Source organism: Mesocricetus auratus, unplaced genomic scaffold (assembly GCF_017639785.1).
Source record: "Mesocricetus auratus isolate SY011 unplaced genomic scaffold, BCM_Maur_2.0 Super-Scaffold_100015, whole genome shotgun sequence".
In the NCBI taxonomy this organism is placed as follows: Eukaryota; Metazoa; Chordata; class Mammalia; order Rodentia; family Cricetidae; genus Mesocricetus; species Mesocricetus auratus.
This window is the reverse complement of record NW_024429198.1, coordinates 6,889,800-6,906,956: the sequence shown is the minus strand read 5'-3', so window position 1 is coordinate 6,906,956 and position 17,157 is coordinate 6,889,800. Positions and strand designations below refer to the sequence as shown.

The following is a 17,157-nucleotide window of genomic DNA, read 5'->3' as shown; positions in this document are numbered from 1 at the left end:
TAAGGTGATCTATACATAAGAGGCTAGAAAACCTAGAGAATGGAAAATTGCAGAGAAATAAGGGCAGAGGGACTCCATGGGGTCAACCCTAACACTCCATATCCCTCAGGACTCAGGGTTGTAAGTCAAAGCATACCCTTTTTTGTAAATAGTATTTCTTGAAGCAGAAAGCACCTGGCTTCATGTAGAAGAATTTGTAAATGATAAGATGCAACGTCATTGTTACTGAAGCCTGAGACTATAGTTGGAAGGAGGACATGGACACAGATATGTGTCTGGATGCAGCAGTCACCTGTTTCGTGTGATTTGTCCTTACAATTGTGACATCTCATTACTTCCAATATGGCACCATCAAGAGTGAAAATATATATTGAAGGATGTGTTCAAGAATATAATTCCTCTTTCTTTAGATTTTCCTATATGCAGTTGCCTGCTTCTTTTCTACCCTTCTCAAGGCTCATGCCTTCTCCTCTCTGACCACATTCTTAGATGTAAATCTTCAGTTTCTCAGAGAACTTTCTTAAAAAGAGGAAGTATAGAATTTTCTTGTCTGAGATCTCTAGAAAAAGGGAGGCACACAACACTAACATGCTACTAACCTTACTTAATACATTTATTCTTCAAGTTCACAACCTACCAAAAATAACTTCTCATTTACTTTGTGTGATCACTTAAACTCAGAATCCAATGTCTAAGTTAGCTCATCTGATGGGTCATAGATTTTTAGCCAATTTGCATTTATCTTTTCCCTAACCGCTCTACTGAAGAGATTTTTTTTTCTGAAAACATATTGTAACAGAAACCATGATTTTAAAAAAAGACTTGCTTGCCTCATATATCTTAGAACAATGCCACTTGTAATGGTTAATCTTTTTTTTTATGTGTGTGTTTTTCCTGCAAATATGTCTGTGCACCACACATGTGCCTGGTGATGATGGAAGCCACAAAAGGGTGGTGGATCCCCTTGACCTTGAAATAGACTGTTGTGGGCTATCATGTGGGTGAGGGATCTTCTGGAAGAGCAGCCAGTACTCTTTACCTTTCTCCAGCCCAGGGATTGTTAATCTTGATTGCCAACAGGACCGCATTTAGAAGCCACAGGAGACCAGGGAAGCTATCCTGTGGGTGTGATGGTGAGGGCATTACCTATGGCATTAGCTTATGAGGACTCTCACCTGAATAGTTAATCCACTGACTGCCTGATAACACAGAGAGCCTCTGGGGAGGCGGGGAGCTGTGGGCATGGAGCTTGATTGGAGATGTTGGGTTGCTGGTGTGAGGGTGCCTCCGTTGGGGACTATTTCATGTCTTGACCCCCTCTATACTGTTGTCCCCATCTGCATCCTGCATGCCACAATCCTTGCCTTGATAGTCTGAAACCTCTGAAAATTAGCAAAAGTAAACCCTCCCTGATATTACATGTCTCAAGTACTGTGCTTACATTAGTAAAGCAAAAGCAACAGAAACTAAGCAAGGTGAAGCCTTTGAACTGTAAGACTTTCACTTGGATGCTTGATAGAAATGCATGTGTGTAGGTATCATCGTTGGCCCACTGTATCAACTTTCTGGAAGAAGGACCCAGAGTCTGTGTTGGCAGACTCCATAAATTGTGTTTTTGAATTAGATATAAACATTACAGCCATTAACCCAGAAGCTGATGGCTTAGTGAAGAACTTGTAAACCATAATAAAAAGTAATTCCTATCTTTGGACTTATAAACAGAGTACAATGGGAATATAGCAAGGGCCCTAACAGACAGAATAAACAACTCCTGAGCTTTTACAATATGTCAGGAACTTTCAAAGAACTGAATTAAACATCATATGGGAGAGTGAAATTTGAACACATGACCTTTCTGACATTATAGTTCATAGTTACTGTACAAAAGCATCCTAGGGTTGAGAAGGGCAGAAAGTTTGACAAAGAAAGCTGCATTTGAGTCAACATGAGTCTGCTAACCAAGTGGCAGGAACAAAAAGTGTATTGTTAATGCTGGAAAATGATATGGAACATAGAAGAATGGAAGCAAGAGATACCATAACATGTGAGCATTTCAGGTAGTCCATACAAAGGGCTGCAGAGCAGGGACTGAGGATGCGATTGGTGATCTAGGTAGTTTTCCTGTTATTGCTGATTATTATTATTAAAGTTATGTTTTGTCCCATAGAAGAAAAATGCACTATTGCAAAATTTTGCAGGAATAAAAATGGTAGGCTTACATAAAAAAACCACAGAAATAAAAGTAAAGTAGTGGTATTACAAGTGAAGACAAATAGAGAAATAGTAGTCACCTGTTGGGAGGAAGTTGTGTTGAGATGGGTGTTATGGAGGGAAATATGGCATAAATATGATCAAGATACATTGTATGTACAAATACAAATTTCAAAAATCAATACTTTTTTAATGGAAAAGAACATTAAGAGATCAGAGGTTAGGTTCCTATAAAAATGTAGACTCCAGCACTGGGCAGGGAAAACCATGACTCTTTGACCCAAGGCTAAGGCAGACAAAACCATTAGCATCTTTAAGCTGTAATAGAGACGTCCAAAGAAGAGATGTTCACTTTGCTCCTGGAGGTCATCCTAGCTGTCAGTCATGACTCTCAATGATGTGCAGCTCAGCATTAGGACATCTTCTTCGCACTGGTTGTTCTCCATGCTGCCCGTGGAATACCTCCTGACTTACTTATTTGCTTAATTAAAGCTGCTTATTGTGATTTTAGAGAGCATAAGCAGAAGGACTTCTGGGGCAGATGGAGACAGGATCAGTACAGAGGCAGACATTGGTGGGAGGAGCTTAGCAGACTTTCATTGGATACAGGACAGTTAACTGCCAGGTGATGGAGAACAGGCCACTAGGCTACTCACACACAGTCTAGAATTCAGTACACTGATCTGAAGCAGGGTTTTATGAAAAAAACTTCAGGACTGTTTCCTAATACCTGAGTTCAAAGACAAGGAGTGAATGAAATAGTGTTCAACTATTTTAAGGGCTATGCAATATTGTTAACAGTAGTGCTCAAATATTCCAATGCATCAGAAAATGCTATTAAATGGAATTTAAGGGGCCTTCTAGAATGCTTTTACAACTGAAAAATACTATTTGCTTCCAGGAGGGGGGTGGAAACTTTATTTATTAAAATTACATCACTTTATTTAAAATATATCATCTCTATATTTATATAAGGGCTTTAATATCAATGAATACATGTTATCAAGTGAACTGAAAGGCAGAAAGACTGTGACAAGTTAATATCAGTGCACACATAAAAATATTCCTCAATCAGAGGCTTGGAAGAGCAGATTCAGAATGCAATCATTACTCTGCAATCAGTCTTTGGTTGTGTCTCGATTGGAATGCTTGGATCACGTCATTACTGCTCATCCACATTTCCATACATACCATCGTGGGTGTCATCCTCCAGTGTAAATGCCGCCTTCAGCTTCCTTGAGTCGTGAGAGTCAGAGGTTGGCTTTTGGCTTACTACCCTCAATGACTCCCTCTGAGAGCAGCTGATATATCTCTTCTTGACTGAACCCAAATTCTTTAAGAACCTCTTCGGTGTGCTCTCCTACATAAGCATCCCTTTTCAGAGAAGGGGTGGCTGGGGTTCTGGACAGCTGAGGCGCAGGACGGGGGCTTGCATGCTGCTCCTCGTCAGTGATAAATGAGGCCCGTTCCCTGCTGTGACTGTGGTGGAGGGCCTCCTCAAGGGTCAGCACTGGGGTCACACATGCATCTGTCCCATCAAAGATCTGGCACCACTCTGCCTTGGTCTTCTTTGCAAACACATCTGCAAATTTCTTCTTCATTTCCGGCCAATCAGCTATGCTCATCTGGGTGGGGAGTTCATCAGACTTGAGTCCAAGTCCTGAGAGGGAAATGTAGTGTCTTTGGTTATTACACTTTGAGAGGAGTAACTATAATCAATGAAGAGTTCGCTATGACAACCTTAATCAGGCTTTCTCAAATGAGTGGCAAGAGAAAAATTCTCCACTTTGAAGCTGGAGCCAATGACTGCAAAAGGCAGGGATAGTCATAGTGACACAACTCAAAACAAGCTTGACACTGTCAAGAGGCTTTTTTGGTTTTAGGGTTTTTTGTTTGCTTGTTTGTTTTTTACTGACATTTCAGGAAAGAGAGTCTGTTTTCAATGATCTCGTTTCCAGAAATTGATTTCTTTCCTGAGTTGGTTTTCAAAATGAAATTTCTTCAGGATGGCATTATCTGTCTAGTTGAATTAAAATAACCTCATACTTTATATAATATGCTCAAACACTAAAAATAAATTTTATTTGTTATACCTGACTATCACTGCTGTCAAGAATGGAACCTCAGGGTAAGTGGTGAAGCTCAGGGCTGTAGCTTTTTAATATTAATAATCTTCTTTTCTCTTTACTTGACAAATTAAAAGCTCAAAGGCCTTTAAGGTACCCAAAGTCTAGGTGAAGACTTTCAGGCCTCACATTATTTCTCATTGTCAATGTTCAATAAGTTATATGGAATATTCACAGCTTATTGTAGAGGATTTTCCCAACTGTAGTCTAATATAATAGACTACACATTATTAATGTTCAGAGCACATTAAGCTATGCTGTTCGGCAGATGTGTGAGATGCATTCTCAGAGAGTAGATGAAAATACTCACATTCAACTGCTCGTGAGTTTATCTGGATATAACGCTGTCCCAAATGGAAGGGCATCTGTGTAGCAAAGGGCCACTTTACAGGTGACTGGTATAAATGTCACTTTTCCTCTATTACGAAAGGGGATTTCTTGCCTAGACTGACTGTTGTTGTATAATCTGGACATGCAGGACCCACAGAAAAGTGACTGCTGAACTCAGTCTTACAGGGTTCCTGCTTCATGGAAGAGTCTACCAGACTTTCTACAGGACACAGAAAAATGACTGACAGATTGCCAATGCAGATGGACAGTTTGAAATTTCCTGCTTTGCTGAGAAGTGTTCCAGACACATTGTGGCCTATGGGCTGAAGATGGATGCCCCAACGTTACAGAGGAACTTCGGGTGACTGTCCAGGCAGTAAGATATCTCTGTCAATCCTAGTGCTTATATATTATCCTTCTGTGGTCTTTGATGGAGTTGAAGGCAGATAGTTATAATTATAGTTTTCCTTAGTTATGATAAGAGATAAGCTACATATAGGACTTTGGACTCACAAGAAAGAGATAGATGATATTTTCTTTAAATCTTACTAAATGTTAATAGACAAAATGCTGTAACTGTATTCTTACTTGATAACTGTTCTGTTATATATGATTTGACTATGTTAAAGTTAAGACCTTTCTTTTTGTTTAAACAGAAAAGAGGAGATGTTGGGGAAGTACTGTTATTTGCCTGTTATTTGTCAATAAAGCACTGTCTGGCCTATAGGGTATCTAGATAGGTGGGACTAGGAGTCCAGGAGGACTCTGGGAAGGAGAAACACAGGAGTTCGAGATGTAACGCCATGGGGTAGGAAGCCCGGAACCATTCTCCGGTAAGAGAAATACTTAGATTAACAATTATGGGGTAATTACTTAAGTCAGAGGTAGCCAGTAAGAAACAAGCAAGGCCAACAGCTTCATAATTAATATAGCCTCCTGTGTGTTTATTTGGGACTGATGCGGCTCTAGAACCAGGCTGGCGGGAAGGCTTCTCTCAAGGAAAAAGCTTCCTTTAACAGGGATTCTATAATATGAATGGTTAAGAGTACAATGATCAAAAGTTTTTAACGAGAAAACTTTTGGAGTTCCTAGAGGATTTTGAAGGCTGTATAGTGTATACATGCACACTTTCAGGAGTGCACACATACCTAAAAGACATCTACAAGAGGCCTGGATTGCTTATCTCAGAGGCACTGTATAAGTGAGGAGGCATAAAATGTCTCACAAAAGGATGAAAGACTCACTGGATCAAGACATTACAGAATGTGTTTGCCCAGCTGAGCACTAAGCAAACTGGGCAAATGTCAGTGGTTACCACACCAAGGAACACAGATTTAGTTGATGAAAATCATTATAAACAAACAAACCTGCAGAGAACTCAGTTATTTACTCTGAGGAACAGAATACCACATTAATAAGGAGAAATTAACAGTGCCTCATAGACTTCTAAGACACCATCAAATATATTTACAAATCATTAAGGGAGTCATAAAAATACAGGCGAGAAAGATCTGAAAAAGTTATTTAATAAATATCTAAAAAGTTCCAAAATGTGATGAAAAACCTTAATCCACATGTGTAAGAAACTACTTGGTCAAAAGAGGAGTTCAAACTACAGAGCATCACTGGGATCACAGATGTAAACAAAGCAAGGCATGGAGCTATGTAGATGGACTGGTGGGAAACTTAATATGGCCAAGATGGCAACATCCCTCAGATGAGGGCATACAATCAACACAACCCCACTCAAAATCTCAGCTATGGGTTGGAGAGATGGCTCAGAGGTACAGTGTTGCCACAGAAGGAAGAAGGTCTATTTTCAAATCCCTGGAACTCAAATAAAGCTGGGGGTAGTGATCTGTGTCTAATCTAAGAGTTCCTACAATGAGATGGGAGGCAGAGGCCAGAGATTCCCTAGAAGCCCATGGGCCAGCCACCCTGGCATACACAGCAGCAAACAATGAAAGAGGCCCTGTCTCAGCAAGATGTAAGGCAAGGACTGGCCCCCAAGTTTGTCCTCTGAAATCCTCACAAGTGCTGTGGTATGCCAATGCCCATACTATCGCACACAAATGCATACACATACACATATCATACACACAAGCACCTTTTAAAAAAATCAAAGATACCTTGTTTGCTGAAACTGACAAACTGATTGTAAAATTTACCCAGAAATCCAAGGAAATTCTAACAACCAAGACAATGCTGAAGAAGAACATATACTTCCCAGTTTCAAACTTGCTACAGTAATCAAGACACAGTGACATAAAGACAGACAATGCAACAGAATTGAAGGCTGAGGTTATAGCTCAGTGGTAGAGTTGTCTCCTACCATGTGGGAGGACCTACACTCAATCCCTAGTACCGTCAAAAGAAAAAAAGAGAAACAAACCTGTACATGTATGGTGAACTGATTTCAAGAAGGATGCAAATATTATCCTACACAGGAAGAACTGCCTTTTCAATTAATGGTACTGGGAAAACTGGAGATCCCAATACAAAAAAAAAAATAGAGCTAAATCCTACATACATATTAATCTGTCTTTATCAAATTTCTCCCCTCTGGGGTCAGGGATCTATGCTAAAGATGAGGCAGAAAGATTGTAAGAGCCAGAGGGAACTGATGTCTCCAGGGAAACAGTATCTTTCAGATACAGCTGGGGTGACGACATGTAAACTCACAGAGACTGTGACAGCAGGCACAAGACCTACACAAATTAGAGCCAGACAAAATCCCAGCACTGAGAAGGGGAAGTGAACACAAATCCTACCCTTAACCAAGAAGGCAAATTTGTGATTGATGCCTGCGGGGAAATGGAAAATCAGTTTTCTCCAATGGAGTAACACTGGGTATATCAAATACACTACAGGGCAGGTCTCGTGTCCACAAGGGTAGTTGTCCAATACAAAACAAACGGTGTGTGTGTGTGTGTGTGTGTGTGTGTGTGTGTGTGTGTGTGTGTGTGTGTGTTGGTTTTTGTTAGTTTTGGTTTGTTTTTGAAACAAAAAGAACATAAAGTTGGTGGGAAGGGAGGTAGGGAGAAACTGGGAGGACTTGAGAGAGGGAAACAAATGTGATCAAATATAAACGTATTGTAAAAAAAATTCAAATAGCAAAGTAACATTTATTTTTTGGTTTTACGAGACAGGGTTTCTCTGTTTTGGAGGCTGTCAGTCCAGCCTGGCCTCGAACTCACAGAGATCCGCCTGCCTCTGCCTCCCGAGTGCTGGGATTAAAGGCGTGGGCCACCAACGCCCGGCTGCAAAGTAACTTTTAAGTAAGGAAAAAACCCTAAAAATGAAGTGGAGAGCAAATGAAGAAGATGCTGAATATCAACCCCTAGACTCCACACGCATTTACCTATGGAGCCAACTCTAGCCTGGAGGACTTTTGGCCTTCACATGAAGATCCCATTGTCTGTCTCTACTTCTGAGTTTCTGAGATAATAGTCATCTGCCACCATGGCCAGCTTTATTTCAGAGCCTATCTATAAAACCACTTAATTAGCTGTGGTTCAAACTTTAAACTAAAACATTTCACATAACAGAAAAATTCCAGTCCAATGATTTCACAAGGGAAGAAGCAATCCCAAATTCCCTCTAACTAGTGGTGGCATGCCATGCAGACAAAAATCACAATAAAGGTAAACTTCCAAGGTACCAAGTGACACTGACATTTTCTAGCTGAACTGTGCTCAGGTGACTTTACTACACCTTAGTACTACAGAGATGTCCATCAAGGAACAGGAGCCAAGAGAATCAACATATCTCTTTTAGGAAGAAAAAGGAATGTCTGGGTACATGGAGTAGGGTAAACAACCAAACAGTGTCATGAGCAATTGAAGTACCAGCTTTCCCACTAAGCCTATTGCTAATGTTTCCTAAGTTCTGAGTTACTTTGTAGAACAGTAAAATTATCTGTCAATTTAAAGGACAGGAAATGCCCCATGATATGTTGATGACTACAATTACACTAACTAGAAAGTTGAACTAAAAAAAAAAAAACAAATCATGGAATTCAAAAGATCTCAAAGTTGAGATTAAAGAGCTCACAGTAAAGACGGAACAAGACACTCAGAGCTGGTTACTGACCTTTGACCAGCAGCTTGTAGAACTGGGGTTCTATTGCGCCAACGGCCATGAACTCCCCATCTGCTGTCTTGTAGGTTGTATAGAAAGGTGACCCGCCATCTAACATATTTTGTCCTCGTGGCTGTTCCCACAGCCCCATGTGCTGAGTCTTCCACAGGAAAGAACTTAAGTATGCCGTTCCTTCCACCTGCGACGAGCAAGAGACTTTAAGGGGTCTTAAGGAAGAACGAAGGAAGGGCTAGTTAGGGTGTTTAATATTTATGTACCTGCCTGTTTTACAAGGCATGGCAAGTGTACATAACCACACAATTTCTATGGTACTTCTGCAAACTGAGGTAGAGAGGGTCTACGGGAGACTGCCACTGGTATCCTCTTCAAGTGGGGAAGTACTGTATGACTTAAAGGACCTACATTTGTCTTCCTTTCAAATACTGCCAAAGTGTTGATGATTTTTGAAGTCAGGTAACAGTGCATGAACACTCACTGAAGTATTCTCTCTACTTTGGTTTGTGTGTGAGTGCAAAGAGGTCAGAGGTCAATGTCAGGTGACTTTCTCCATTGCTTACTGACAGTCTCCTACTGAACCAGGAAATCATCAATGTAGATTGGCTAGCCAGGAAACCCCAACGATCTCCTGCCTCTGCTCCCCAGGTCTGGGATCTGCTGTGAATTTTTACATGGGTGTTGGCAGTCTGAACTCCGTTCCTCATGCTTGGACACCAGGTACTTTACCAACTGAGTCACATATGTTAAAAGCTGACTTTGAGTATCTACACACTTGATTTCATTGCTTGTGAGCGTGTGTGTGTGTGCGCGCACGCATGCACACACACACACACACACACACACATAGAGCCTGTAAGCACATTCACACAAACACACAAAGCATGCCACACTGTAAAGGGATATCATAAGCCTAGCTTATTCCAACTTCACTCCAGTCCTGTGATCTTTAATGATCACTGGTAGGTTACAAAATAAACATAATCATGTGGGTGGCAAACATTCAAGTTTCCTAAGTCCAAAAACATAAGTTTGGGACTACCACCCTCCCACCAACTCCCTAAGTAATCAAAGGGGATTCCATTACCCAGGTGTCATTATCACAGGGCTCCGAGTTGAAGCCGAGAGGACCTTACTTAGTAACTTCCCGTCCCTGAAGGTTTTGTTCTTCATTGCTGTGGTTGGGGCTTAGGGGGCAGTGGGGGAGTAGACGCAGGGCCTCGTGCATACTCAGCACTCTTTTCACTTTTAGCACTGGATAAGATCTCACTAAGTTGTTCGGGCTATCATGATTGTAGCCTGGTCACTGCTGTTATTCCCCTGCCTCAGCTTCCTGAGCAGCTGTGTTATCTGGCTCAATCGTCTAAAAGCTTTATAGTTCTAATGATTCCAGTGTCCAGGAAGAACCTTACCCTGAGGTTACCCACAGAGGATTCCTTACCGATAGTGAGCATGCAATTCCTCATCCACTGGCTGGAAAGCAAATGTAAAATATTTTTTGGATACAGCCCAATTTTCCCTTTCAGTTTAAAATCTCAGATGCACTTGAAGTCATGGCGATGACATCTGTCATGGACAAATGTAGCCACACTATAGCTAACTGATGGGGATTTCCTATGCTCATGTAACTGGCCTACATACTTTTGTTTGGGGGATCAGGTTAGCATTCTCATATTTGTATAAGGACATACAATGATTCACACATAGATATACATATATATATATATGCACATAAATATGTCACTGCTTTAAGTAAACTTGAATCCCGACAAACCAGAGATTGGGTCACATTCATTACTAAAGATTTTTCCCTCCCCGTTTGCATAAATTTGAGCTTGTTATTAAAATACTCTGAACGGAAAACTATTGTTCCAGTCAGATCTTAATTTGGGTTTGCTCATTCAAAATCCAACAAGTTAGTGGCCACTACAAAAAGGGCCTGCTTTTTCCTCAGGTCTCACACCTGACAGTTAGTGGAACACATAATAAGTAAGCTGGGTTACCATGAGGGTGAGGTGCCACCTCCTATGGAAGGTTCAGAATACTGACTATCTGACTTTCGGACTCAGGCCAAAGAGTGTGAAAAGTTTTCAGATTCCAGACTGAACCCTGCAACAAGGTCTTTTCACCGTGCTTCATCGTAAACGAGACCCTGAGCATCACAGGAGGCCACAGGAAGAGACCCAGTGCTAGCAATCCTCATCTCATCTTGGGGCTGAGCAATGACTACCCCAGCACACACCTCTCTTACTCTCTCTCACACACTATGCAAGCTGCCTAGGGAAGAGCCTATGGCACAGGAAAAGGGCAGCCCCGCCTTCCCACCGCTGTCATCATGAGGGCCAACAGCCTTCATGCAACTCACAACGCCAAGGTCGGGTGCAAACCCTACAGCGAGTAGATACAGCAAAATGGACCTTTTCTGCAGTTAACCTCAGTTTCTAGGGGACAGCATGGTGAGAACACAGGCTCCATCTCATTTCAAGCCTGCCAGGACAAGGATTCTGTTGCCAAACAGCAAGAAGCTACCAGCCTGTTGGGAAAAGACATCTGCCTCCCTTAGTCAGTGTCTACAAGGGCTTATGGGGCTAAGGAAGTGATAAATGAGGTTTACTGAATCCATTGGCTTGAGTCATTAACCAACAAGGATAATCCCCTGAGTATGAGCCCCAAGGAAGGTTTATACTTTCACATACACTCAGACTTACCATTGCCTAATAACTAGGTAAATCTAATTGGATACTAGCTACATTCTGATGAAAAGCAAAACCATCTTCTATTTACATTCAACTGTCAGCAATCAATTACACGTAGCAAACTATGATTCCTTACATGCTTGCTCCCAGCCCATTCCTCTTGGGTGGCATACACTGTGCCCGCAGTGGGCAGTAGAGGAAAGCTAATCAAAAGCCTGGCTTTGGGTTAAATGCTATGGCTTGGATCTTCCTAACCACCTCCTTTAAAAAACAATCTCTGGAGCCTTCAAACGTTCAATAGCCAATGGGAATGAGCCTAGCTATCTCCCTTAGGCTGTGTGGCTCACAAAAAGGTAGCCACATGGGAGCCAGGAACTCCATACTTGGTGATACAATGTGACCTTTTGCTGCTTTTGCTGTCTCGGGCTGAGGCTGTGCAATGACTAGACCAGGAGCCAGGGCTAAACCATAAAGCCCACATAGCACAAAGCATACAACAGAGGGACCAAAAGGATAAGGTGGGCCATGCCCCATGACAGAATCACTAGAAACAGGCATAGCACAGGGCTGGCAATAAGTCGCCCGAGGGGAGAAGAAAGCAGCCAAGCAAGGCTTCATGCAAAGAGGTATGGTGGGAGGTGGACTCTGTAAAGGTCACCCAGTGACCCAATCCAATTTACATAGTTCAGTCTTTAAAACCAGAGGTGGGAGGTGCCTGCAGGCCTTTGACCCTCTGGCTAATAGTCTTCTCTTGGCACTTCTCGACTTTGGTTTCCATGCTAACACTCCCTTCTTGTTCTAGGCTTATCCCTCTTCCACCCTGGCCTCTCCTCTTCTGCCTACCCACTCCCTACACATGAGCAGTCTGTGTCCTTCCCAGGGGACACAGAAGCTCACCTGGCTCCCGGTTTATTCCCAAATGACTATAAAATCTGCTACAGGTCCCTACTTGAGTATTCTCCCCTGGATACTGAAAAGCTACTTAAACTTTAACAAAACTAAATTCATTTTCCTTTAGAAAAAAAAAAGACTCATAACCACAAAGCCTTAGAGAGTCAAGTCACACCTCACAACGATGAACTAACTCCCTAACAGTTCTGACAAGTTGACGTTTTATTCATTTTACAGCTTTGATGGTTGTGAAGTGACCCTCCCAGATGACAGAGCAAGGAAACTGCCAAGCTGGGAGCTGTCAACCCGTGCCCCACTGCGTCATGCTGTCTTCCATCTTCAGTCTTCCCCTGGGAGCCAGCGATGCCCTCCTGCAGGTCACACAGGCCAGACTCTATCGCCATTATCACTTCTCCCTTCTTGGCACTTGTCAAGTCACAACAACGCCCACACAAACTCACATTATTATGCCTTTAATCCAGTCCCAGGCTAACATTAGTTGCTTTAGTAAGTGCCCTTAACCGCTCAGCAAAACCCAGTCAACTGGTCTCTCTGCTTCATTGTCTCTGTCAAATCCATTCTCTATTTGACCTCCAAAGTCAGCCCTGAGCTCTTACTGAAGAGCTGTCAGATCTCAGATTAGAGCCCAGGTATCATGACAAGGTACAAATCTCTCTCTTATATGGACTTTCACTTTCAATAGCCGCCATTTAAATTAACAGTGATCTTAAAATATTAACTAGAGAAATCCACAAGTAAGCTTTTATTTGTACATATTTTATACCGTTCTATTTTTAGTATTGTGTTAATGTCTTACTGTGTCTAATTTATATGTAGGTATATCTGGGGAAAATATAGTAATATAAAGTTTAGAATACCTTCAGTTTCATACACCCAGTGGGAATGTTGAAACACACCCCAGCAGAAGATGAGGGAATAGTGTACTCCTCTAGACTGAGGACAGAAATCACAGAGAAAGGGCCCCACAGGAGGAGGTGAGTGTTTATATACATGACAGTGAACACAGAGAAACATGAAACTGAAGCATCTCCTAGGAAATGCAGCAAGAGGTCTGGAGAGGAAGGCCCATCTTCCTAAGCATCTCTTAAGGACCGGCTCCACAGGCTAGGGACCACTTCTGAAGCTCAGTTTTGAAGGTTGATTACTTGGCAACTCTATTATAATCACAAAAGATAACTTGGAGGAAAATGTTGAAATACAACACAGGAATCAGGAGAGTTTTTAAAAGTTAAGAACATACCAGGAGATAGACACGGCATATGTCTGACAACCTTAGTTCAATTCCCACAGCTTCATGAAGGAGAGTACTGACTCTCACATGTTGTCTTCTGACCTCCAGATGCACTCTTACACAAACAAAATAAATGAATAAGGTTTAAAGTGCTGACTCCATAGGTGGCTTCAATATGGCATTCTAATGCATACAAAAGGGTGAGGCTATTTTAAAGAAAAAAGATCTCATCAGCCATGGTGGCACACATCTTTAATTCCTGCATAGAGGAGACAGAGGTGGGTGGATCTCCAAGAGTTCCAGGACAGCCACGGCTACATAGAGAGACCCAAGTCTCAAATAAAAAACAAACAAACAAACAAAAACTCTATAGTGACTTGAATTCAACTATTAAACCTTATGTATTTCTTGTCTTATTCAGAAAGCTTTGAGACAATCACACGTCATACAGCAGCCCAACCATGCCCACCCAGCACCCAATGAATACTCACCATGTTCGCATCGATGACCTGACCTTGGCCAGAACGTGTGCGTTCAAAGAGGGCAAGCACAATGCCCAGAGTGCACATGAGGCCACCACCACCAAAGTCAGCCAGGAGATTCAACGGTGGGTATGGGTTCTCACCACTTATGCCAATCTTGGACAGAACACCTGCACCGTGGACAACAAATTGAATGCCCCTTTTAAATAAACACATGAGCATCTTAGAGGGACAACCAATCTTTATAGTCACTGACCTAAGTGAAAATAGTGTACAGCACTCCTCAAATTCTGAACCTATTTAGCCTACTTACAAACAAGCTCTCCCTCAAGATAGGCTCCATTGGGTTTAACTTTTCCTCTCCACTAAATTTTCCTAAAGCCAGGTGGGGTGGCACACACCCATAATCCCAGCACTCAGAAGACTGAGGCAAGCAGGTCCAGATTTCTATTCCTGTGAAGTTTCCCCACAAAATAAATAAGATTTAAAAAATCATCCCAACCGACATTTTAAATATGTTATTAAAGTGTTCACTTTACTAAGTCTTAGAGAAAAAAATAATTACTGTCAAATTGTTTTCCTGGCTTTAAGGCAGTATAACACACTTTCATTTTTTGTTAAAAACAGATGTAGGAAAATAATCACATACAAATAGAAGAGGAGGTAAGTTTTGAAAAGATGTGAAAAGCCAGTTTTATACTAACTTTCCCCCTCAACCTTTGAATACCTTTTCACGGAAAGTAGATTTCTTTTCATCAGTAACACACACACTTCCTCAGCATAATATAGTCTTAAACATGTTCTCACAGGCAGATCCCAACAGAGTGTTAGTGAGACCTGAAAACTGTGGGCTTTTACGGAGTTCACAGAAGTGTGAAATGATGGCTCAAAATGATTCGTGGTGAGGGAACACCGGGATCAAACCAAATCAACCTTCCCAACACGTGGAGTGATCACCATCTTATTGCTCCTCACTCCTGAACACTGACCTCCCAACTGTAGTAGTGATTACTACCCATCAAATGAGTTGGGGGTAGGGAGGCAGGTAGGGGTTAACAATGCCAGTTCTAGGGACTCAAGTCATCCTGCTTTCATCAACCATGTTCTCGTGGCCAGTTCCAATACATATTTACATCTCTACATTTTAAACTTCTTGTTAACCAGGACTGGGGGAGAGAGAGATGACTCAGTCATTCACAGTGTGGGCTGCTCTTGCGGAGGACCCAAGTTTTGTTCCCAGCACCTATGATTCTACTTCCCAGTGATCCAGGACCCTCTTCTGGCCTCTAGAGGCACTCACATTCATATACCCACACACATACACATAATGAAAAATAATAAATATTTTAAACCCTTGTCAATCAACATAACAGTACTTACTAATGTAGGAGCCAATTCAAAGTGTTGTAGAAATGCATTTCCAACATACCTGACAAAGCCACATAGTTGATGTCATGGCCAGCTGCCTTGGAGAAACTTCCCGACTGGCCAAATCCACTCAGCCTGGCATAGACGAGCTTTGGATTGACCTTCAGTAGAGTTTCTGGCCCAAGCTGGAGTTTTTCCATGACACCTTTAGAGAAAAGTCATCAATTGTTTGGTGTTCTTTGTTTTTAAAGAGAGCACAAGTTGAAGATGGGGATAATTCCTTCTACTGGGAAAACTAAAAGTGCATTCTTGCAAGTAATACTATTTGTTGTGATTTTGGTGAAAGTTGTCATAATAAGTCATTGGAAAAACTACTTAACCACACTGAACCACCCTCCTTCTTCAAACAGGGCATTTTAACGTTATGATATAATCCTGAATGTTACCATTACTGTCCTCAGATATGCCTGTGAGGACTAAAAGTTACATATAAATATGCCTGGTGCCCCATTCCCATTCCATTCATTGACAAACTTCCTGGTTTCTTCGAGGCAATGTCAGTAAGGAACAAGAGTGGCTAAGTCAGTAATTGATGAAAACACAGACCCACGGGATGCTCTGGGCATTTTTAAACGGATGGAGACAGACTTGATGCAGGGTTTGTGACAGTTGAAAATGCCAACGGACAGCCAGATGGAGGTGTATGTCACCAAGCATGCAAGTCTACAGCTCGAAAACGGTGTCTGGTATAGAGCATGAAAACGGTGTCTTTGCTTGTGAAGCTGGGGTTTGGGAATACCGTCATTCAGAGAAAGGTTAGCACGGTCTGTGGATAGCGTTAGAGCATAGGCATACCAACATAACGAAGGGTCAGTGGCTACGTTCCAGTGTGAAGCTTCCCAATCTATTCTCTTGCACTGGATTCTCAGACGGTTCAATACCCCCAAATAATAAAGACAATTGTAGAAGAGTGCTGGGGGGTGGGGAGGAGGCGTGTCAAGCAAATTAAAAGCTTAAGGAATCAGGGAAGCTTGGAGTAACGCTGCAGGAGGGGCGGGCGATCGCGCGGCGCGGCTCACCGCAACGGAAGGGCTCCAGCAGCACGTCCACGCGTGCGCAAATGCGCCGCAACACCGTGGCTCCGCGCGGCTGCTTCAGGTCCAGCACCAGCGAGCGCTTGCCCCGGCCCAGGAGGCTCACGTCGCCCCCGGAGCCCGGCCGGTCCACACGCACCACCTGAGCTCCGAAGTCCGCCAGGACCATCCCGCAGAACGGCCCCGGGGCCAGGCCCGCCAGCTCCACCACCCTGATGCCACGCAACGCCATGGCCAGTCCTGGGGCGAAGGCCGATCGGGCCCGCACCCACCCGCCGAGTACCACAGTCCATCTCACACCGCACCCCGCCCCTCTCACGCGCCTGCGCGGGAGCGCCCGGGAGGCTGCGCGCGCTTGCGCAGTACCCGCCTACCCGTTCTAGCCCCGGGCTAAAGTCTAATTAGCTGCTCTACTCTGAATTAATGTTTAAGTCCTTGACCTTGAGGACTCCGGCCTGTGAGAGTCCTCTCGGGAAGCTTTCATTGTGCCACCCGACTCCCTGCTCCCATCCCTCAGTAAGTGACTTAAAGGTACTTTAAGCACTTTACTATTTAGAACAACATATGGAGCCAAGGACATTTCCTTCAGCAGGCCACAAAGTGTCCCCCTCG

General features: G+C 42.8%; 1 protein-coding gene across 2 annotated transcripts; it reads right to left on the bottom strand.

Moving 5' to 3' along the window:
• Positions 1-2,380: 2,380 nt before the first annotated feature.
• On the bottom strand, positions 2,381-16,861 carry Amacr (alpha-methylacyl-CoA racemase). Of its 2 annotated transcripts, XM_005078010.4 has the most exons (5): positions 16,531-16,850; positions 15,513-15,656; positions 14,093-14,253; positions 8,760-8,946; positions 2,381-3,871 (listed from the first exon to the last, which is right to left on the bottom strand). In XM_005078010.4, the coding sequence occupies exons 1-5, from the start codon at positions 16,775-16,777 to the stop codon at positions 3,462-3,464; spliced, it is 1,149 nt and encodes a 382-aa protein (XP_005078067.2). In that variant the 5' UTR covers positions 16,778-16,850; the 3' UTR covers positions 2,381-3,461. The 2 variants fall into 2 exon arrangements, with proteins under 2 accessions (XP_005078067.2, XP_005078068.1); XM_005078011.4 differs by lacking the exon at positions 14,093-14,253 and having other exon boundaries at positions 3,853-3,871; positions 16,531-16,861.
• Between the last annotated feature and the right edge of the window lie 296 nt (positions 16,862-17,157).